At 30.6% G+C, this 19243-nt stretch overlaps 1 protein-coding gene across 2 annotated transcripts in view; it reads left to right on the forward strand.

Annotated features, from left to right (window-relative positions):
* Hr38 (Hormone receptor-like in 38) overlaps positions 1-15982 on the forward strand; it is a 75970-nt gene extending 59988 nt beyond the window's left edge. For both annotated transcript variants that reach the window (XM_088195127.1, XM_088195129.1), the window contains exons 2-4: positions 2688-2824; positions 9268-10690; positions 11213-15982. In XM_088195127.1, coding sequence (XP_088051253.1) covers positions 2688-2824; positions 9268-10690; positions 11213-11469 — 1817 coding nt within the window. In that variant the 3' untranslated portion in view covers positions 11470-15982. The remainder of the gene's footprint in view (positions 1-2687; positions 2825-9267; positions 10691-11212) is intronic.
* The last annotated feature ends 3261 nt before the right edge of the window (positions 15983-19243 follow it).

Genomic DNA, 19243 nt, shown 5'->3' on the forward strand with positions numbered 1-19243 from the left:
GGAATGACCAAAATTTTTTTTACAAATTTCTAAGACACTCAGATAAGAAATCTTTCTGAAGGTGTTAGTGCCAGATGTTTGAAAATATGTATACTTTTTCGGAAAATGGAAAGTATTTGAATGACCAAATTTTTGCGATTTTCTATTACTCTAACCGGCCGGCGGTTTTATCTTTGCTTTGGTGATCTAAGAACTCGCTACGATAAGAATAAATTACGCATGAGAATCGGTAGAATGCAGAACGATTTAAGGCTATATATTTTTTTTCAATAATCCTAAAAGGTTTTTTTATATTTTTTTTGTAAAATAAATTATTCGCAGATTATTTAATGGCTCGATGAATTCTAAGGACTATCGCGATTCTATTAAATCATTACAATCTATTGAAAAAAAGCTGAAATGCCGTACATTATGAAGGCCTTCCGCAGGCAATGATACACAAAAAATATTTATAAATAAAATAAATCTAATCTTGCGCAAGTGCCAAAAAAATAAACAAGTATTTGATCTTTAATATTAAATATCTTTTATTAAATTATGAAACGGTACTTGACTATTTTTATATATTAAAGAGTTCAGTATTATTCTGAGAGACTCGATTATTTTAATACAACTGATCGCATTTATCTGATTTATAAAGTATATCAGATTATTGAGAATCGAAAACAAATTATTATTTATTGCACATATAATATATGTTTAATTGGAAAAAATGCGATACAATCAAGTTCTTAAGACCTACCAGATCGTTTTGCTCGAAAGTCGAAACGTCAAAGGGAAAACAGGTAGCTCTTAAATTTTACGATGCGATTGCAGGAGGAGGTCCACTTTTTCCAGTCTCAAAAATCCCAATTTCACATTGTACCGCCCCAAGGTCCGATCTTAACTCATTGTCGATAATTAAAAAATCTCAACGATCGATTGAATTTTTTCTCGTCTCTTTAAAAATGCATCGCGCTATATATAGAATGTGAAGCAGTAGTGCAATTAGGCATGTGTTTATATCGATAATTATTATGATGCTTTCGAGCACATGCTGAAAATTCTTGATATCCTTGGAAAAGTTCTAGTAGCGATTAAACGCCCAGACAGATGCTTCCCTTTGACCGTTTAATTATATGCATTTTAAAAACACGCCTTTGAGAATGAAAATGTAGAACAACCTGCGATGGTATGATAAAGAAAGGAAAATGCCAAAGGGTGAGTAAGGTGTTACATCCCTTTTTATTTCTTTGGACATTATTATTCATGAGGAAAATTCCTGCGGTTAGTATCCGTGGAAAAAATTAACATTCTTCACGCAATCATACAAGCGAATGCTTGTTATATTTTTTAATTACAATTTTATGCCATTTATGTAATATAATAAATAATGATGATTATGCATCATTTAATAACTTAACTAAAAATAATATATCTTTTGTACACCGTGTACTATAATGTAGTATATAAAATAGATATATATATATATACACCTAAAGAAAATTAGGTGCTTCTAGTCGTTCCGGGCTATAAGGCAAACAATATCAACTGTACAAAAGCGCGGTATAACAAAACGGTTCTATAATCTGATACAGGCGTCGAACACATTTTCGTTTATTAAATTAGAAAGCGCAATAATAATATTTTTATTGTTATTTATGAGACATTCTTATGTCTTTATTTCTGCAGGATAATAAAATATTATTATTGTATAATGAAATGCTAATCTTGATGACATTCAACAGACAGGTGCAGAATCTTCATAATATAAGCAGTTAATATTACAACTATGAGATAATTTGCAAATTTTAAACATAGATATGTTACTAATGACCATTTAATTGTAAATAGCACATGTGTAAATACAATATTATCATTTTACTTTGTCGTCGTGAAAATTGTTTCGCCTCCCTGATCGATGCATGCAAAGCTATATTTCTCTGTAGCATCACATCGACACACATAATTCATAATGACTATGACTATTATGGAGGGTTGCAAATACCACTGATTTCATAGCCTCCCTTGAGATTTACCCCTACCCCTATCCCATTTTATGTATCGCCGCTTTTGCCTTTCACTAATAAAATAGCTTAAACGCCCCTCGCATAAGCTCAGCGATATCAACCCCTATTTTTTTATATTTAAAAGCTTCGGCATATACTACCTTTTGGCGACTAGGCGCAAATTTAATTTAGCTTTATGAATACACAATATAAGCTATAAACACCTATTTAGGGTGGTGTTATAAAACAGAGCATCTCTTTTGCATGTGCAATCACTATCGTTTGAGCATCGCCACTGACAACATTAGATACGCGAACAAATAAACAACTAAAATCAACATCGAGATTCGGATGAAATATAATAGATATTACTGTGCTAACATCGGTATGAATGTATAGTATCATTAGTTAGTGTGTGTGCTTTTTTAATATAATAAATAAGTGATATTTGTTTTAGTGCGTAATTTCACAAATAATCCGTTGATATTCATTAGCTTTTATTAAACGGTGAATTTATTTATTTTTAATTAAAAGAATTATGCGAGAATCATGCAGCTGAAATTATGTATCGTCCCCCACTTGCCCTTTAGAGCTTTCGTGAACTTTGGAATTTTGCTCGAATTATTACATGAAATGGGCCACACCATTGCGTGTGATCGTTGAAGAAATGTCGTTGTGCTAATTTGCGGATTGTTTCAGGTCCTGCTCAGCCGCCGCCCTCGGTGGAAAGGGGCGAGCCGACAGAGCCTGAGCCCTGCACGGCGCTTCGCCCTCAGCGCGCTGCGACTGGTCCTCAGCCCTCAGGAAACACAAGTATGCTGCTTCTGCAAACACAGGTAAATCAAACACCATGATTATATTAGGCATGTTGCGAAATATTTGAGATTAAGGACAAACTAAACGCATGGGTCTAGTCATCGTCACTGTCACTGTCAAAATCGGATCAATGAAATTTTTAATCAGCATTATATTGTTTTACAATTGCTACTCTTAAAGCTTTAAAATACCCTAATATTACATAAGGGTATTAATTAATAAAATATAGGTTATGAAACTAAAGTTTGCAGCGTCTAAATATATAACCGAGAATCTATAAGCTATTAATTTTATAAATCATTGATGAAAGTATTTTTTTAATTATAATAAATAAATTCTTATATATAATATATGTAACATATTGATTGCCGAACATAAGTAATCTAGACAATATAAATAGCATTAAAACTATTTAACTAAAAGTGTAATTATAAATAACTTTGGTATTGAAATTATATGATGTTTTAAAACCAATATTTGCTTATACATGTATGTTCCGGAAAATGTTAAAAAAACAGAGATGATACTAAGTAGTTTTAATGACGGATGATTAGATGCTTAACGTCAGTGTTAAGTTATTAAAATTTATTTTGATACAAATGCATTTTATCCAGATTAAATTTTTTAAGTGATAAATATAAAAAAATGTGTTTTTTTTAATATATTTTTTAATAATTGAATGCAAATAAGTTAATTTCAGAATTTTTTAATAAAAAAAAAAATTTATAACTACGCACATAGATCTAAATGTGATTCTTCAGAAAGAGTACACAAATAAAGTTCATTCATTAACTTAAAATGCTAATTTTAATAAACTCATTCGCCATATACACACATAATATATATAATAATAAATAATTGTTATAAGCCGCTTACGCTTCCGGACGCGCATATTTTAAAATAAAACATTCTCCGTTCAATTTTCTACTCTGTAAATCGTATCTCTTTGTATGAATGGTGTATATAATAATACACGTAAGCAAAAGAAATATATTTAATTATAATAAAAAAAAAAAAAAAAATTTAGCTCGTATAATAAATTTTAATTTAAAGCTTAATTATAATATAAATTTATTTATTGACAAATATAGATTTTTTAAATAGCTTATTATATATTTAAACCTTTATCTATTTTTTCTGTATTTTACTAGTATTCATATTTAGAGATTTTTTTGCTATTCTAGTTTTAAATGTATGTATGTACATTAATGTCTTAACTTAAATTAAATAATATTTTAGTAATACCATAAAAAATTAATAAATTTAAACTACTATTTTCAATCATCAAGATAAATGTAACAGCAAAATAATTCTACTAATCGCTAAATAAAATTTTAGTTGATTAGTCCAATTAACAAAATATTTTTATTGTGCAAATAAGTATTCATTAAATATATATTTTAATACAATATGATATAAACTTCCGTACCTTCTTAACCTCAAAAATGTGATCGAGGACCGAGGGGTAGTATTATTAAAATAAAAGGTAATATAAAACTAGCTCATTTTTTTCATATCATTGAGATATTTAAATATTAAGCAATGCATATTTGGGGTTTAAATATACCCCGCTTAGAAATAGGTAAGATAATTTCACTTAAAAATATTTGCAAATAGTTAATCTTTCATATATTCATTATTAAAATATTTTAATTTTAGATACTGTTTGTAAATTAATCGTCTGTATTAAAAAAAATCAGTTTATGAGAAAAACATCACAATTATTTTTAAGTAGCAATAATAACAGTTTATGTTTTTCAAAAATAAGCAGTAGTACAAGTTTATAGATAAACATACTATATTTTTTATAAAGTAATTTAATTTATAATACTTAAAATTTTGCAGCCCTTTGAAAAATTATTCTCGTTTTTTATTATATTATTTGTAGAACTACAAACTAGCTAGAAAATATATTAACTTTTAATTATTTTAAGGAAATTGGCAAAATCCTAACTTAATCAACGCTACGAATCTATTTAATATAGTTAAAATTTTGTATTGTAAATGTCTTTTTTTTAATGAAACCAATAGTTGTTGATGTCTGCGTATGAAATAAAGCACTTATTTCGTAAATATTTGTTGATAATATGCTTAAATAAAAAGCTAATAATAATATTTTAAAATGTACGAAACGCGATGCCTGATATTAGCACTTATCTGGTTCTTTCTTCTTTCATTTTATGTGCTTTCTATTTTATCATGGTTTTTATATAGTACATTAATGTCCAAAGTTAAAAGACAGTAAAAATAAAATAATGAATCGTTACGAAATTTTACTCTTAACAAAAAAGTGAGTGTAAGATTTCGAGCGCAAGGCGTGCGATTATGGGGTTTAATTATTAATACATGATTTGTTGAAATCAAAACATTTAGTACATATATCAAATTTAATAAAATATATTTTGATACAAATGCATTTTATCCTAATTAAATTTTTCGTTTAACGTTTTGAAATAATGGATGAATTTAAAACGTTACAAAGTTAAACCTTTGTGATTTAATTAATATTTTTATTATGAAATTCGCAATTTAATGGTATAAATATTATTTAAAAAATAATATACAGTACAATACAAATACATTAACACTCGTTTCAATAGAAGTGCGACATATTTTTAAATCATTCAATTGCTTTATCTTTCATCAAAAAAACTGACATCTATTCACACATGCGCACAAAAGGATCCATACACAATCAACCCTTTAATCGCCCCCCAGATGTAGAAACGCTGAATCGAGATAAAAATCTCCGCAAAGCTGCTCCATCCCAATTAACGTCTCTCTGGTATGATTTATAGCAATTTTCGTTATTTATTAACGTTGACTACCCCTGGCTGCCTTAAAGACGTCGAAATATTGCAACGAGACGCTTATCTCCGTTTTTGTCAGTGGCTAATGGATTTATTTCGCGCGTTTAATTTACGCCCGCGGATATGTAATGGCTTCTCAAAGATTTATACGTTTAGTTTATAATATACGAGCTTTCAGTGCGTAATGATATGCATTAATGCGAAAGAGACGTGACAAATTTGCTAGATATCGCAAATATGATGGTGAAGTAACACTTATGTAATATTGTGTAATTAAGTGATTTTAAAAGAAGCCTAGATGTGAGTTTGATTAACATAGTATAATAATAGTAGCAGTAGTTAAGTTTACTCTATAAATACCACATAATTTTTAATCAAAGGACCAAAATAAGGGTTGCATAAAATCGTTTAGAAGAAGATGAAGATCCATGTCGTTATGTTAACTGCTAATTGCATAGGTATACTGATTTTTAAAGTGATTATAAATATACAATTACTTTTATAGACATCATAATATGAAAACCACTTATGTGACCCATACAAAAATATAAAGTAACCCTATTCGTGACATGAAAACGTAAGCCGGTGTTAAAAAATTTATACCACAATTCGATCGAGCCTTCGTTTGGTAGTCGAAATCGATTGGTGGGAGGAACAGTTCTAGTCCCACCACCATTCGAACGTCAGTGTTTCCTCACCCGTTCAACAGTAGTCCTCCATCGGCGCCTCCCCGACGTTGACATTTAAACGGAAGCTCCCCCGGGGGAGTCGCTAACCGTGACGCCATAAACCTGCTTCGTCAAATTAATATTATTTTTTATTATTCGCCTCTCCCCATGGAGCGGTTTGTTTATCGAGCCATGCGATTCTACATAATGGGCACCAATTGAGGGGCATAAGAGCGAAAACGGATATATCCATGGCTAAAGTTTTGCCAAAACGCAAAATACTGAGCTAAGAAAAAGTGCCTAATTACTAAAAAAATATAGGTAATACCAAAGATTTTATTATAAATATATAAATTCATTACGGAAAGAAACCACCAGGAATTTAGATAAACAAACTAATAATAAGACTTAATTACAATTTTATTTTTATACTTAATTTATTAGTTTTGTCCGCAACATCTCTAGCTCTAATCACTAATTTTGTTCTATAATTATATATTTATAAAAACGATTTAATTATAAATATAGATCTTACTAAAATATAAGTTGATTATGAATAGAACATCAGAAGTTTATATGAACAAAATAATAATAACACTTGATTCTTTACATTTTTTTATTGTACTGTTCTCAATTCAATGGTTTTTCTTTTATCCTCAACATCTCTATTTCTAATCATTACTTGTATTCTTTTAATAGATTTTAATAGAAACGATTGGATTATAAATGAAAAAAAATATTAAAATGTAAGTTGAACAAAACAAAACAAAGACAAAACTTTTCTGAGTAAAACTTACTTTTGTACTGTTTTTATTTCAATCGTTTTCCTTTTATCCTTAACTTCTCTAGCTCTAATTATTATCCAGTAAGATATTTTTATAGAAACGATTCGATTATAAATAAATTGATTAAAGAAAGATAATATTTGGAGTTTATATTATATGAATATAACTTATCTATACCATACTCTCCATGTACCATTTTCAATTCAATGGTTTTCTTCTGATCCTCAACATATTTAATACATCTAATCATTACTTGTATTTTACTATAAGATTTGTAAGCATATATTTTTGGTTAATAACCTTCATTCTTTATCATCAAACAAAAATAGCAATAAAAAAATCAATTATTGTATATAACAATCTGCTTCAACTTTCCTTATTATTTCAATCAGAATTAAAGACTCATGTGACCGTTTTATTTATTTTTATTTTTAATCAGAAATATATAAAGAAATGAAATTGCTTGATTTGATACGCTGTTAATAAAATAAAAAATTTAAAAACAGATTCAGGTAGATTTCTGTGTATAAGGTATTTTTATCAATTATTTCATAAAAATTGATATATAACATTTTTATAATATATTATTTTTCTAATCATAGATTAAATATTTTTTATAATTAATAAATATGATATAAAACACTTCAAACCTTATATGATTTATTAACAACAGAGTTGCAATTTTTATTGCTTGTGACGTGAATATTTGAATTCTGAGAAGTGCCCTCCTATTGAGCAAAATTTTTAATTTTTAAATAGATGCCATTTTAAAACAATCCGAATAACAAACTCAGCTGAGATGTTTTAATTATTATACAATTTTTATTTTTATTATAAAATATTTTAGATCTCTAAAAATTTTATTATTGAAGCTACAAATTTTTTAGTTTGCTTAATAGCCATCATTTTAAAACAAGGTGGCGGATCAGGCTTAATAACGTTTCGTGGTGACATAATTGAAACTAGGACAATTATTGTGTCTTCAAATACTTTTATATATTATATAAATAAGAAGAAAATCTTTTATTACAATTATTAAAACCGATTTTTTTTATCAACTCCCATTTTAAAATATTATAAAATGGCGGATCAGGCTATTTATAAAGTTCATTTTTCAGTTACGCTTGATTAAAATTTTAATAAATTAATAAAAAAAATATGTTTATTATATTTAAATTATCAAATCATAAGTAAAATGGCTAATCAGAAGAGTTTATAAGAACTTAACCGAGATATTTAGAAGGTTCATTTTTCAAAATTGTTTTATAAAGATCTGATTAAAACTACGGTAAAACTCGAAAAATTTTATATACGTTATAAATTTATTTTTATAAAAACGCTATATTTTAATTGTTATACAATTTTTATTTTTATTATAAAACATTTTTGATCTCTAAGAAATTTAATCGGAGATACGATTTTTTTACTTTTTTTGAATAGCCGCCATTTTGAAACAAGATGGCGGATCAAGCTATATAATGAACATATACGGTCTATTTTTTTTATGGCGACGTAATTTAAACTATGATAGTTATTGTGTTTTCAAAAACTGTTATATCTTTTATAAATAAGAATAAAATCTTATATTTCAAGAATTTTGTTCAACTCGCATTTTGGCGGATCAGGCTATTTATAATGTTTATTTTTAAGTTTGATTAAAATTTCAATAAAACTTCGACAGTTTTTGTGTCAACAATAGCATCAAGTAAAAATATCATAAAACTTAATTATGAACTTTTATATACATATACTTGATTTTTTATTTACCCAATATTTTCTATCATAAATTGGGACAATTTTGTTTTTTTTATGTTTTCATTTTTATAGTGTAAGATTTTATTGGCACTGCTAATTAATTTTCGTGTTTGTTTTTTCTTCTTCGTGGATTTATTTTCCTCTATCCTAACAAACTTCAAAATACTAAATTTATTTTATTTTATTTTTTTCATATAAAAGTCTCCATTTTTACGCCGTGCAACCCTACGCTATATCGGCGAATCGTCTGAATAATTAAATTAGGGGAAAGTAGAGCGCCTGCGTGGCTCCGCCTCTACGATATAGGAGGGCGGTTCTGTTTACCCTACAAGTCCTATTGAATTATACAGATTGATTCAATGTACGCGGTTCTATGCCGATCATAATATTATTTAATATATAATCTTATAATTATAAACTAATCTTTGGCTTTTTATTGTTTCAGACTTCATTTGGGTCTACATTTGCAGATTTGCTCTCTTTGCCGTACGGTGACGACGCTTCGAGTGTTTTGCACGAAGGTTTAGATCCGTTTCCTGACGTCGAGTTCAGCCATCAGGACACCAACAGCGCTATACCCTCGCTGAGTCCGGGCCTAAGAGCTCCCGCGTCTCCACCCTCTGTTTTACCGAGCTTCGAAGAAACGTATTCCGTAAGGTATACCCGCCCAGAGCTGGCGGCGAGCTTCGGAATCAAGATGGACGAGGACTGCTATAACGTGGGTCCTGCGTCCTACCACCACCCCGCGCACGGACACGTTCCGGCGCACATGAACTATGACTTTCACCCTCAGCAGCATTATTCGCCGGCTGGTTACTACATAGGCGCTCAGCCTTGCAGTCCCGGCGGATATGAGCCCGTGCCGGCAGCCCCAGCCGTGCACCCACAAGACACTTACTCGCTGCCTCCTTTCCCGAGCGGTGCTGAGATGCTTGGTAGTTCCAGTCTCAGCCCAAGGCAGAGGCGAGCTTCACTTCCTCTTCAGCGGTCAGAATCGGCGAGTTCTAGCGAAAGTCCGAGACTTCGACCACCTGGTCCACCTCCTTCAGCATCCAGCTCAGCTTCCAGCTCTCCAGGCGGAGGTCCAGTTCCGGCGCCGCCATCTCCCTCTCAACTATGCGCCGTTTGCGGCGATACAGCCGCGTGTCAGCATTACGGCGTCAGAACGTGCGAAGGATGTAAAGGATTCTTCAAGAGGACTGTACAAAAAGGCTCCAAATACGTATGCCTCGCCGATAAAGCTTGCCCGGTAGACAAGAGGCGGCGGAACCGATGTCAGTTCTGCAGATTCCAAAAATGCCTAGCCGTCGGAATGGTAAAAGAAGTAGTACGCACCGACTCCTTGAAAGGCAGAAGAGGAAGACTACCCTCCAAACCAAAATCTCCGCAAGAATCACCCCCGAGCCCGCCGACATCTTTGATCACCGCTTTAGTGCGAGCGCACGTCGACACTTCTCCGGACATATCTAGCCTGGATTATTCCCACTACAGAGATCCTAGCCACATGGAGCCGCCGATATCCGAGGCTGATAAGATCCAGCAGTTCTACAGTCTGCTGACGACTTCTGTGGATGTTATAAAGCAGTTTGCAGATAAACTGCCAGGATTTTTGGAGCTGTGCCAAGAAGATCAAGAGCTGCTTTTCCAATCTGCGTCTTTGGAACTGTTCGTCTTGCGCCTAGCCTACCGCACCAAGATGGACGACACCAAGATGACCTTCTGCAACGGCATCGTGCTGAACAAGCAGCAGTGCCAACGGTCGCTCGGAGATTGGCTGCACGCCATCCTGGACTTCAGCTGCAGCCTTCATTCCATAGAAATCGACATATCGGCATTCGCTTGCCTCTGCGCCCTGACGCTCATAACTGGTAAGCTTACTTAACAACCGATCTTATTAACACATCATTCAATTCATTAACTTCTTATCACAAACATGCTCCAATTTTTAAGAAGCAACAAATTTAATGGACAGTTTTTTTTAATAATAAATGGTCAGTAAATGTATAAAAAAAATCTCTTAAATTTTTTGACAAATTATCAATACTCAAATTTATTCAATATGCATTAAGTATATATTATAATCAATTTAAAAAACAAAATTTTTTCTTAAAAATTTTAATGTTATATAATCATTGTTTTATTTTTTATGTTATATATACATATATGCATATATATGTTTCAAACATACTATCAATATAAAATAAATTATTTTATTTTTTACGCATATATTTAGCCATCTATATACAATATGTAAAACTTTAATAAGTTGTACATTAAATTTAGCCAAGTTTAACATCAATAAAAATATAAATATTATACGTGCTATACCCATATCTGTGTGTTTATAGATATGTATTGATATTAAAACCACATTGTTTAACTTTTTCCAGATCGCCATGGCCTGAAAGAGCTTTACAAAGTGAAACACCTCCAGTCCAAAATCGTGGACGCGCTGCAAGACCACGTGACTTACAATCCGGAAGCTCAACGCAAACCGCAGTATTTGAGTAAATTACTCAGCAAACTAACTGAAATCAGATCTCTATCCGTGCAAGGTCTCCAACGAATATTCTACCTGAAACTGGAAGATTTAGTTCCGGCTCCGCCTCTCATAGAGAACATGTTCGTTGCCAGTTTACCTTATTAAGTATTTTTATAATAATAATTTTAATCAACTTAAATAATTTTACCATATCAAATATAATTTATATTTAAATTGAAAAAATTAAGGTCTTCATTTGACACTAGTTTGTAAGTGAATCTTTTATTAGTATAAAATTTAAATTTATACTATAGATCCTATAATTTTTTAAGTATTATTATCATAATAATGTACGACTATGGAAATCATTAACGTTTCGTTAAACGAAATCATTCGGGCCATAACGAATAATAATGTAATGCGTGTAAGTTAATTATTCTAATATGATACTCTTTTATGTTTGATTATTTATTTTAAAAGAATTGATTATTTTGTATATTTTTATCATATAAAAAACACTATGTAAAACGGTACGTTCCGTTACAAAAAAAATCGTTGGCTAATCACTTAAGGATTTAAGCTTTTAGGTTGTCGTCGTTTTGGTGCTTCAAATTTTTCGGGATCTATATACAATGTCCGATATACGCAGTCAGTATTGTATCTTTTATTAAAATTCATTAGTAAGAAGGATACTTTTTATTAATTAATTATCTTCATCATTATTTTTCTTTAAATAATAATACATATTATTAGTAGATATGTTTTAAATTACAATGAGGTAAAAAGCAAATCGATTCTTAAAAAATATTTTAAGTATACTTTCAGTCAAAGCTTGAAATTGTATAATGACTGTTTATAACGGACAACGTATGGAAAAGAATGTGAAATAGAAACAGATGGTGACGACACTTTGTGCCTTTCTTCATCTCGAGCATAAGTTCTCCTGTGCCGTTACTAAGATTGTTCAGCGACGATGATATCGCCGTCGTTTTTCAACATGTGACCTTCTAACTTAGGCTAATCTATTGCTTAAACGATATTTTTTAAAGAAAATATTGTTAAATACGTCCCGGAATGCGACGATGCACCATTGCGATGGCCAATCATTCGGATAAGTGATATTTTGTATAATGAAAACCCAGTTACCATGCAACTGTTATTTAAGACGTTGAAATGTTGCAAGAAAACTATTGCGATATAGCTAGTCACTCGTGCTAGGTGATCAAAATTAAAAAAATAACATACGTTAGGTGTTTATTTAAGTGTATTAAAAGGTTTCGGTATGTAAAACTTTACGTTTTTAACTTAACGTCCGCGGACAACTTTCCAGACTAACGAAAAATACACTCGGTGTATCAAAAAAGTGATTGATTTATTTATAAGTTTAATTTTAATGTCAAAGCAAAAACGGAAATAAACGATAAAAGACCAATTTTATATTGAGATCATATTACCGTGATTTTTAAACGCTACTCGCACTCTCCATACTTCAAAATAAACGATTAGACCTACAATTTGTTTCAACTCAATATGCTTCACATTGTATTTTGCACTTTAACTAAATATTAGCACACAGGGCTGAAATGTGATGTATTCCCTATTCCCTTCCGTTATTTTTATACGTTTTGTTATATACATTTAGCGTAATGAACGTCCCTCGTCAAAGTGATACATTAACATGTGCCCTGTACGATGTCCCTATAGATTTAATGTTAATTGTTTAAGTGTAAACCTTGTTAATTAATACGAATCTGGGTATGCAACGTGAAAAAAGGCTCTGACGTTGACGAGCTGATTCGACGACAGCGACAAACGTACGCCACGTACGAACGAACGTTAAAAATGATAAGCCTTTTTAGTACCTGGGATACTTTCGACATACTTGTACCTTATAATGCAAATGATATAAATTATAATAGTAATATATATTAGCTTTTTGGATACATTTACTTGCCATTTATATATAAATACATATGTGTCAGTTCAAAACGGTGCCATCTAAGACATAGGTATACTATATACGACGTGCACCTGAAACTTTCAATCACACAAAATGTCGAAATTTATTTTTTCAATACGTTAATTTGTTATGATATAGTTAAGAATATTTTTATATATTCAATGAAATGCATTTAAGAGTCGTCGTCGTTTCGACGCGACCGGAATTAATACTCCTCTTCGTATATTATATATATTATATAAAAAGATATGACACGTGCTCTACTTTTGATAATAATTTTCATCTTTTTGACCCTAAAGTAATGCAAAACTTGAGAGAGCCACTCTATTTTCAATTATATTAGTTATAGCTTTAAAACGATGCCTTCGAATGTATATGAAATGATGCGTGAGTTGCTAGAACACAACTGGAGGATGAACAATTAGACTGATTGATATTAAGCGATTGGATTTAGACGAAAAAACAGGGGTTATTTAAAATTGGAAAAGTCATTAAAAAAAATACACAATGTCTTTTAAAAATTAAAATCTTATATACATAAAATAACAATTTTTAACTTTTTTATATGAAGCGACGTGTTACCATGATTTCGAACTATTCGGTGTTAACGTTAGTTATTTATTACTTTCGGACGGTATTTTCCTACATTGTCTAAATTGTAAAGGAGGATACTGCTATATACATATATATATATATATATATTTATACGTATGTCATTGAAATGTAAGAAAACATATCAAATATTTTGTATCGGAGTGAAAATATTATAATTCTGCAACTTGGACGACTAATTTTTTAGTGTTTTAAATGTTTATGTATTGTATAAAGTGCACATTTTTACTATTAAATTATTTTTAAACACCTGCAAAGTATAAATGTACGAACAGAACAATGTTACCGTCCCCCAAATAATAATCGTACACAATAATAGTTACCTGAACGATAACATTGGACAAGTTATGTTATATTTGCGTTTTGAAATGTTTAGGTATTTACGCCGCTAACGTACGCTGAACATATAGTATTAACGTTTATCTTACATTTTCTTTGTAATAAGATAAAACAGATTTTAAATTTGATTAATATATACATTATTAAATTATATAAAAAAATAAACATATTTTTACAGCACAACATCCACTTATATAGATAAAAAAATATATATTGTAAGGTTTTTTAGTTCTAAGAATGTGTCTCCCTGAGTTACCTTTTTATTTGAATGTTTTGATGTTGTATATCTTAGATGTCTATTGTTAGATAAATTAAATATATTGCGTAGCATTTTTTCATTTACTTTTTTTTATTATTTTTTATTTACATATTAGTCTTAATACTTTTTCAAAGGCAACTTGTTATCGTTTACTTAACGTAATGTTGTATTGTTTACATTATATACAATTTTTGTCCAATTCGTTTTTGTCTTTTGATTGTTTCGCGTAGCCAACGTGAAATATCATCCCTCTGAGTAATATGATTAATTGAAATATTATGTACTTTATTATTTGTATGATTCGACAACATATGAAAATTCATATATTGAACTAAAATAATAAAGTCTTTTATTTCTACTTCCTAAAAAATACCATATACAATTACGTCGTAAGAATCAATGGTGAGTATCTTCAATGATAAAAATACACACAAAGAGTAATAACAATCCTAAATAAAATGAAAAGATTACATTCAAGTAAGTATTTGACAGCATAAAGAGAGATTAAGAAATCACGATAGAGATGGCAACATGTATTTGAGTTACACCTCCATAATTTACCTTACTATTGACTCACTGCTTTTTAAAACTTACTATTGACTCACTGCTTTTTAAATATTATAAAATCAGTTATCTGAATCAAATTAATTTTTATTCTATCACAATGTTGCGCTGCTAAAGAGATCATAAAGCTATTTGTTTTTATAAGTTTTTATTTTTATTCGACGTAAAATCATCAACAGAACCAACGCTATGAACCATACTTGAACAAAGACATAAGTCATTCGATGCCCATATATCTCCGTCAAACAGTTACAGAAATCTCTGATTACGCATTCCACAAAAACTGTCTACATGTACCAAAAAAAAATCTACTACACTCCATTATACATGCCAAAGCATCTTATAAGGTTTGTATTAGGCACTAACAAAGAGTCCGGTTTCCCCCCCAATAATCGTCATTGCTTGAAAGGGATGTTAAACTACCCCCAATTATCAAGGGTATATTAGCCAGAACACTACCGTACTCCGCAACCACCACTTCACTTCCAGCTTGGAATAAACGAGTGTTCATGCGAACTGGCATCAAGTGGAGATACGCCGAATCAACTGAGATGAGACTTTTTTAGATCTCAATTTGAGTTAAAAAGATTTTATTTTTTCAAATAGCCTTTTACTATTGCGACCGTTTGCCATACCAAAAAAGATAACACCGTTTCTCGGAACCAGATTAAAAATATTTTTTTATTGTTTTCTCTGTTTATTTTACATATGTTACAAGCAAAATGTGAATTTCGAAAATACATACATTAACTAGGCAATCTATGTACTGTCAAGTTACTTAAGTTACAGTACACACAAAAGAATTTATGAACAATGTAATTAATTATTGTATGCTCTTACTATTTGGTGTTTGTCAAAGTATTTCAAATGAAATAATTTATATATTTATTAGATTTTTTTTAACCATTTATACAATGGAAATCTTGTTACCAATTCATACAATCTTATATAATATTTATATAATCTTAAATTATAATAAGATTCGTTGCAGCGAGTTATTCATGGGGTGTTCACTGTTCTGACCAACGCTAAGTATTTTTATCTACATATTGACTCTACGATTAGGTTAGTTGTCAAACACGCTCGTCTATCAAATATTGGTCGTTGACGATGTAAAACTAGCTCACGTCAAAGTTCACAGACCCATTAGTTAAAGCATACATTATCTAGTGAGAGTATACACGAAATGTAGCATTAAAAGATTTTACTAAAACCGTATTTTTTTAACACGTCCCGCAATTTTAACTCGATGGTCACTCGATCTTCTTTAAGTATAAATATCTTCTTTGATATCCCGTATACAAACAGCATTATTCAATTCATGAAGCAAAGCATGTGTCATAAATGATGACGTCATGATACACAAAATAACGACCACTAATTAAATATCCACGGAACTTACAAAAACTCAACATTTACAGTTAGCAACAAAGAACACGAGGTGACGCAAAGACCTGATTAACTCTGCTTAAAACTATTTATATACAAGTGAATCACTATGTATTGTCATTCAAACGTTAGCATCCGTTAGCACCCGTCAGAGAGCACGTGTCAACGATTGCAGCGCCTCTGCCGGTCGATCCGCTCGCTAATGTCAAAGTGCTGTCACTTTATTTTTATAACTTGGCATATGTTAATAAGTTAGCAACAGTAGATTAAAGGACAAATTCATCATACATTGATAATCAAATACGTTCGTGGCCCAGCTGTGTGTTCAACGATGACGACCGTAGAAATTAATCGCATTGCAGAATTTATCTCCTGTGTTGCCATTTAAAAATAAAGAACCGTTAAAATATAACAAAACCCGTAGTGAACAATATGGTTTATCATTTTGATGGAATCATAAGAAAAAACTTTACTGCGCGAATTGGATTTGAAATACTACTTTTAATTGAAAAACTCCTAAAATTATAGTATGATTTTGTAGTATGTTTCGTTTTAGTAAACTATAAGATAATAAATATTTTATTATAACATTATGTATAAAGAACTAATTTAAAATTACAACTTTACAACAAAGTTGAGCCTTATACATATTTGTATTTATGTAAACATTAAATTGTGTGAATACCTCTAAAAAAGAACTCGTTTAAACCTATATATGTCAAAACAAGTGCAATTTTACCATCTTCTGGTCAGCTTTTGTAAATATCCACACAGTAAAAAAAATGTACGGACGTCAAAGATAATGCCAAATCAATCTAACTTGTTTTTCCAAAATGTAAGTAATGTAGTAATGAATTATCCTCGGATTCTGCAAACTTAGGCAACAGTTGATCAATAATAAATTATGTACTCTATTTTTTATTTGTAAATTGCATTTTATTTCATAAGATTTCATATTTTAGTGTTATGTGATATAATTTATATCATATATTATATATATATTTTTTGGATTAAGTATGACATTTTTTTATATGTATCATATACAGGACCGGATCGAGAGATTGCATCAACACGGGCGATTTAAATATGATGACCAGATTTTGAGAATATCAAAGAACACTAAAAATAATGTCATTTCGGACATTTATATTCGTAAACGAACAAAAAATTTCGAAGGTGACCTTTTTTAACATCCGTCACATCGGTTCATCGGGCAATCCGCCTCTGATGATATATAACATATTTTTGATATATGTTAAATAATGGTAATAAAAATAGCTATTTTAATGCAAAATATTTTTTTTTAAGCTGTGTTTAAACATTGAACTATGTCTTTATCATTTTATTTTGAAGAAATAATGATAAATATCATGCTAAATATATTTTTTATTAATTTTCTGTGCTTTTCCCGTTCTTTAAAATTTTCTGTTCCAACAATTTGTAACTCAAAATTTTATTGAATTGTCTCACGCATATGACGTAAAACTGCATGGTAATACTAATCAAACAAGTTGATAGAAGATTGTCATAACCATATAAACATATGGGGGCCAATATAGATTTGTTATGGCCAAAACTGGTCGGCGCAGAAATAGCATTGTTGTGACGGTTTTCGCTCTCTCGACCGGCAAGCTTGTAAGGGTTCGGACGCGTGCCGTCGCGCGTCCGCCCCATTTTTGTAATGTAATCACTGTAACCTTAAATAAATATTACTGCAGCGGCTCAATCTGTGTCTCATTGCCAACCGCCATTATCACAGCCCCAAAAAACACAATTCGATACATATTATTAGGTGACCAATTTCATTAGCAATTAATTGATGCTGCTGTTTTTATTGAAAATTCAGGTTTTGGAACAAATTCGTCTGCTAATTGTCTGCGTCGTCAATGATTGACTGTCTACATATACAGCTAACACCAAACTAAGCGTTCAATATGGCTGAAAATTACTATTTGCATCACGCGAGAAAAAATATTATTTTGTTAATATATAACATAAACATGTTATATATATATATATAAGCAAAATAATTTTGTATCAATTTACAAAAATATTCTGTATATCCGAGACCGTTGTGGCTGCTAACAACGTATTCCATCCAAACTTTGTGACCATTAAATTAATTTAAAGTTACAGATAAAGGAGCACTAGCTCCAGGACAGCTGCCTCTCCCGAATGAACGCGTAAAAGCAATTACCGGGAAGGCGACAGAAGAAGAGGGGAGTTTAGTGGATAAAAATGTCACACAACCATCGGTCGCTTTTACAGTCGTTTATACAGATTTCTTTCCTCAAGAGCAAAATAACAATCACAACTATGTTGACAGTGTGCGAAATAGTTCACATTCAACCAAGTGTTGTAATGTATTTTAAAATATGTCAATCTGTTTTTAAAGATTTTTGTTATTCTCTAAATTTTTCCGATTGGCGCTTTTTCTCACAAAAAAAAGTTTTTATTGGGGAATAAACCGGAGGTTTTTCTGCCGGTTATTCCCTATTTTGACACAAGCAGGCACACGGAAAATTAAGAAAAATGCCAAACATTAAAATTCTTACACCATTACATGTTGAAAATTATATTAAATTGTCCGTAAAAAGCAAGCCTTTCAGTGAATCTTATTGAATTAAATCGATTCATATTTATAAATGTGATATTTATTTTTGTATTCGTGTTACTGTATAACTTAAATGACATTCATATGTTTATTATAAATTTCTTTAAAACATAAATAGTATTTGGTTTAAAAAATATATAAATTTAAAAAGTCAAATAAAGCGGAGTGGCGTAAAAATCTAGAAACGGCGCTATCTGGCAAC

Source organism: Plectrocnemia conspersa, unplaced genomic scaffold (assembly GCF_051122295.1).
Source record: "Plectrocnemia conspersa isolate PC_06_02 unplaced genomic scaffold, ASM5112229v1 ptg000010l, whole genome shotgun sequence".
Lineage (NCBI taxonomy): Eukaryota > Metazoa > Arthropoda > Insecta > Trichoptera > Polycentropodidae > Plectrocnemia > Plectrocnemia conspersa.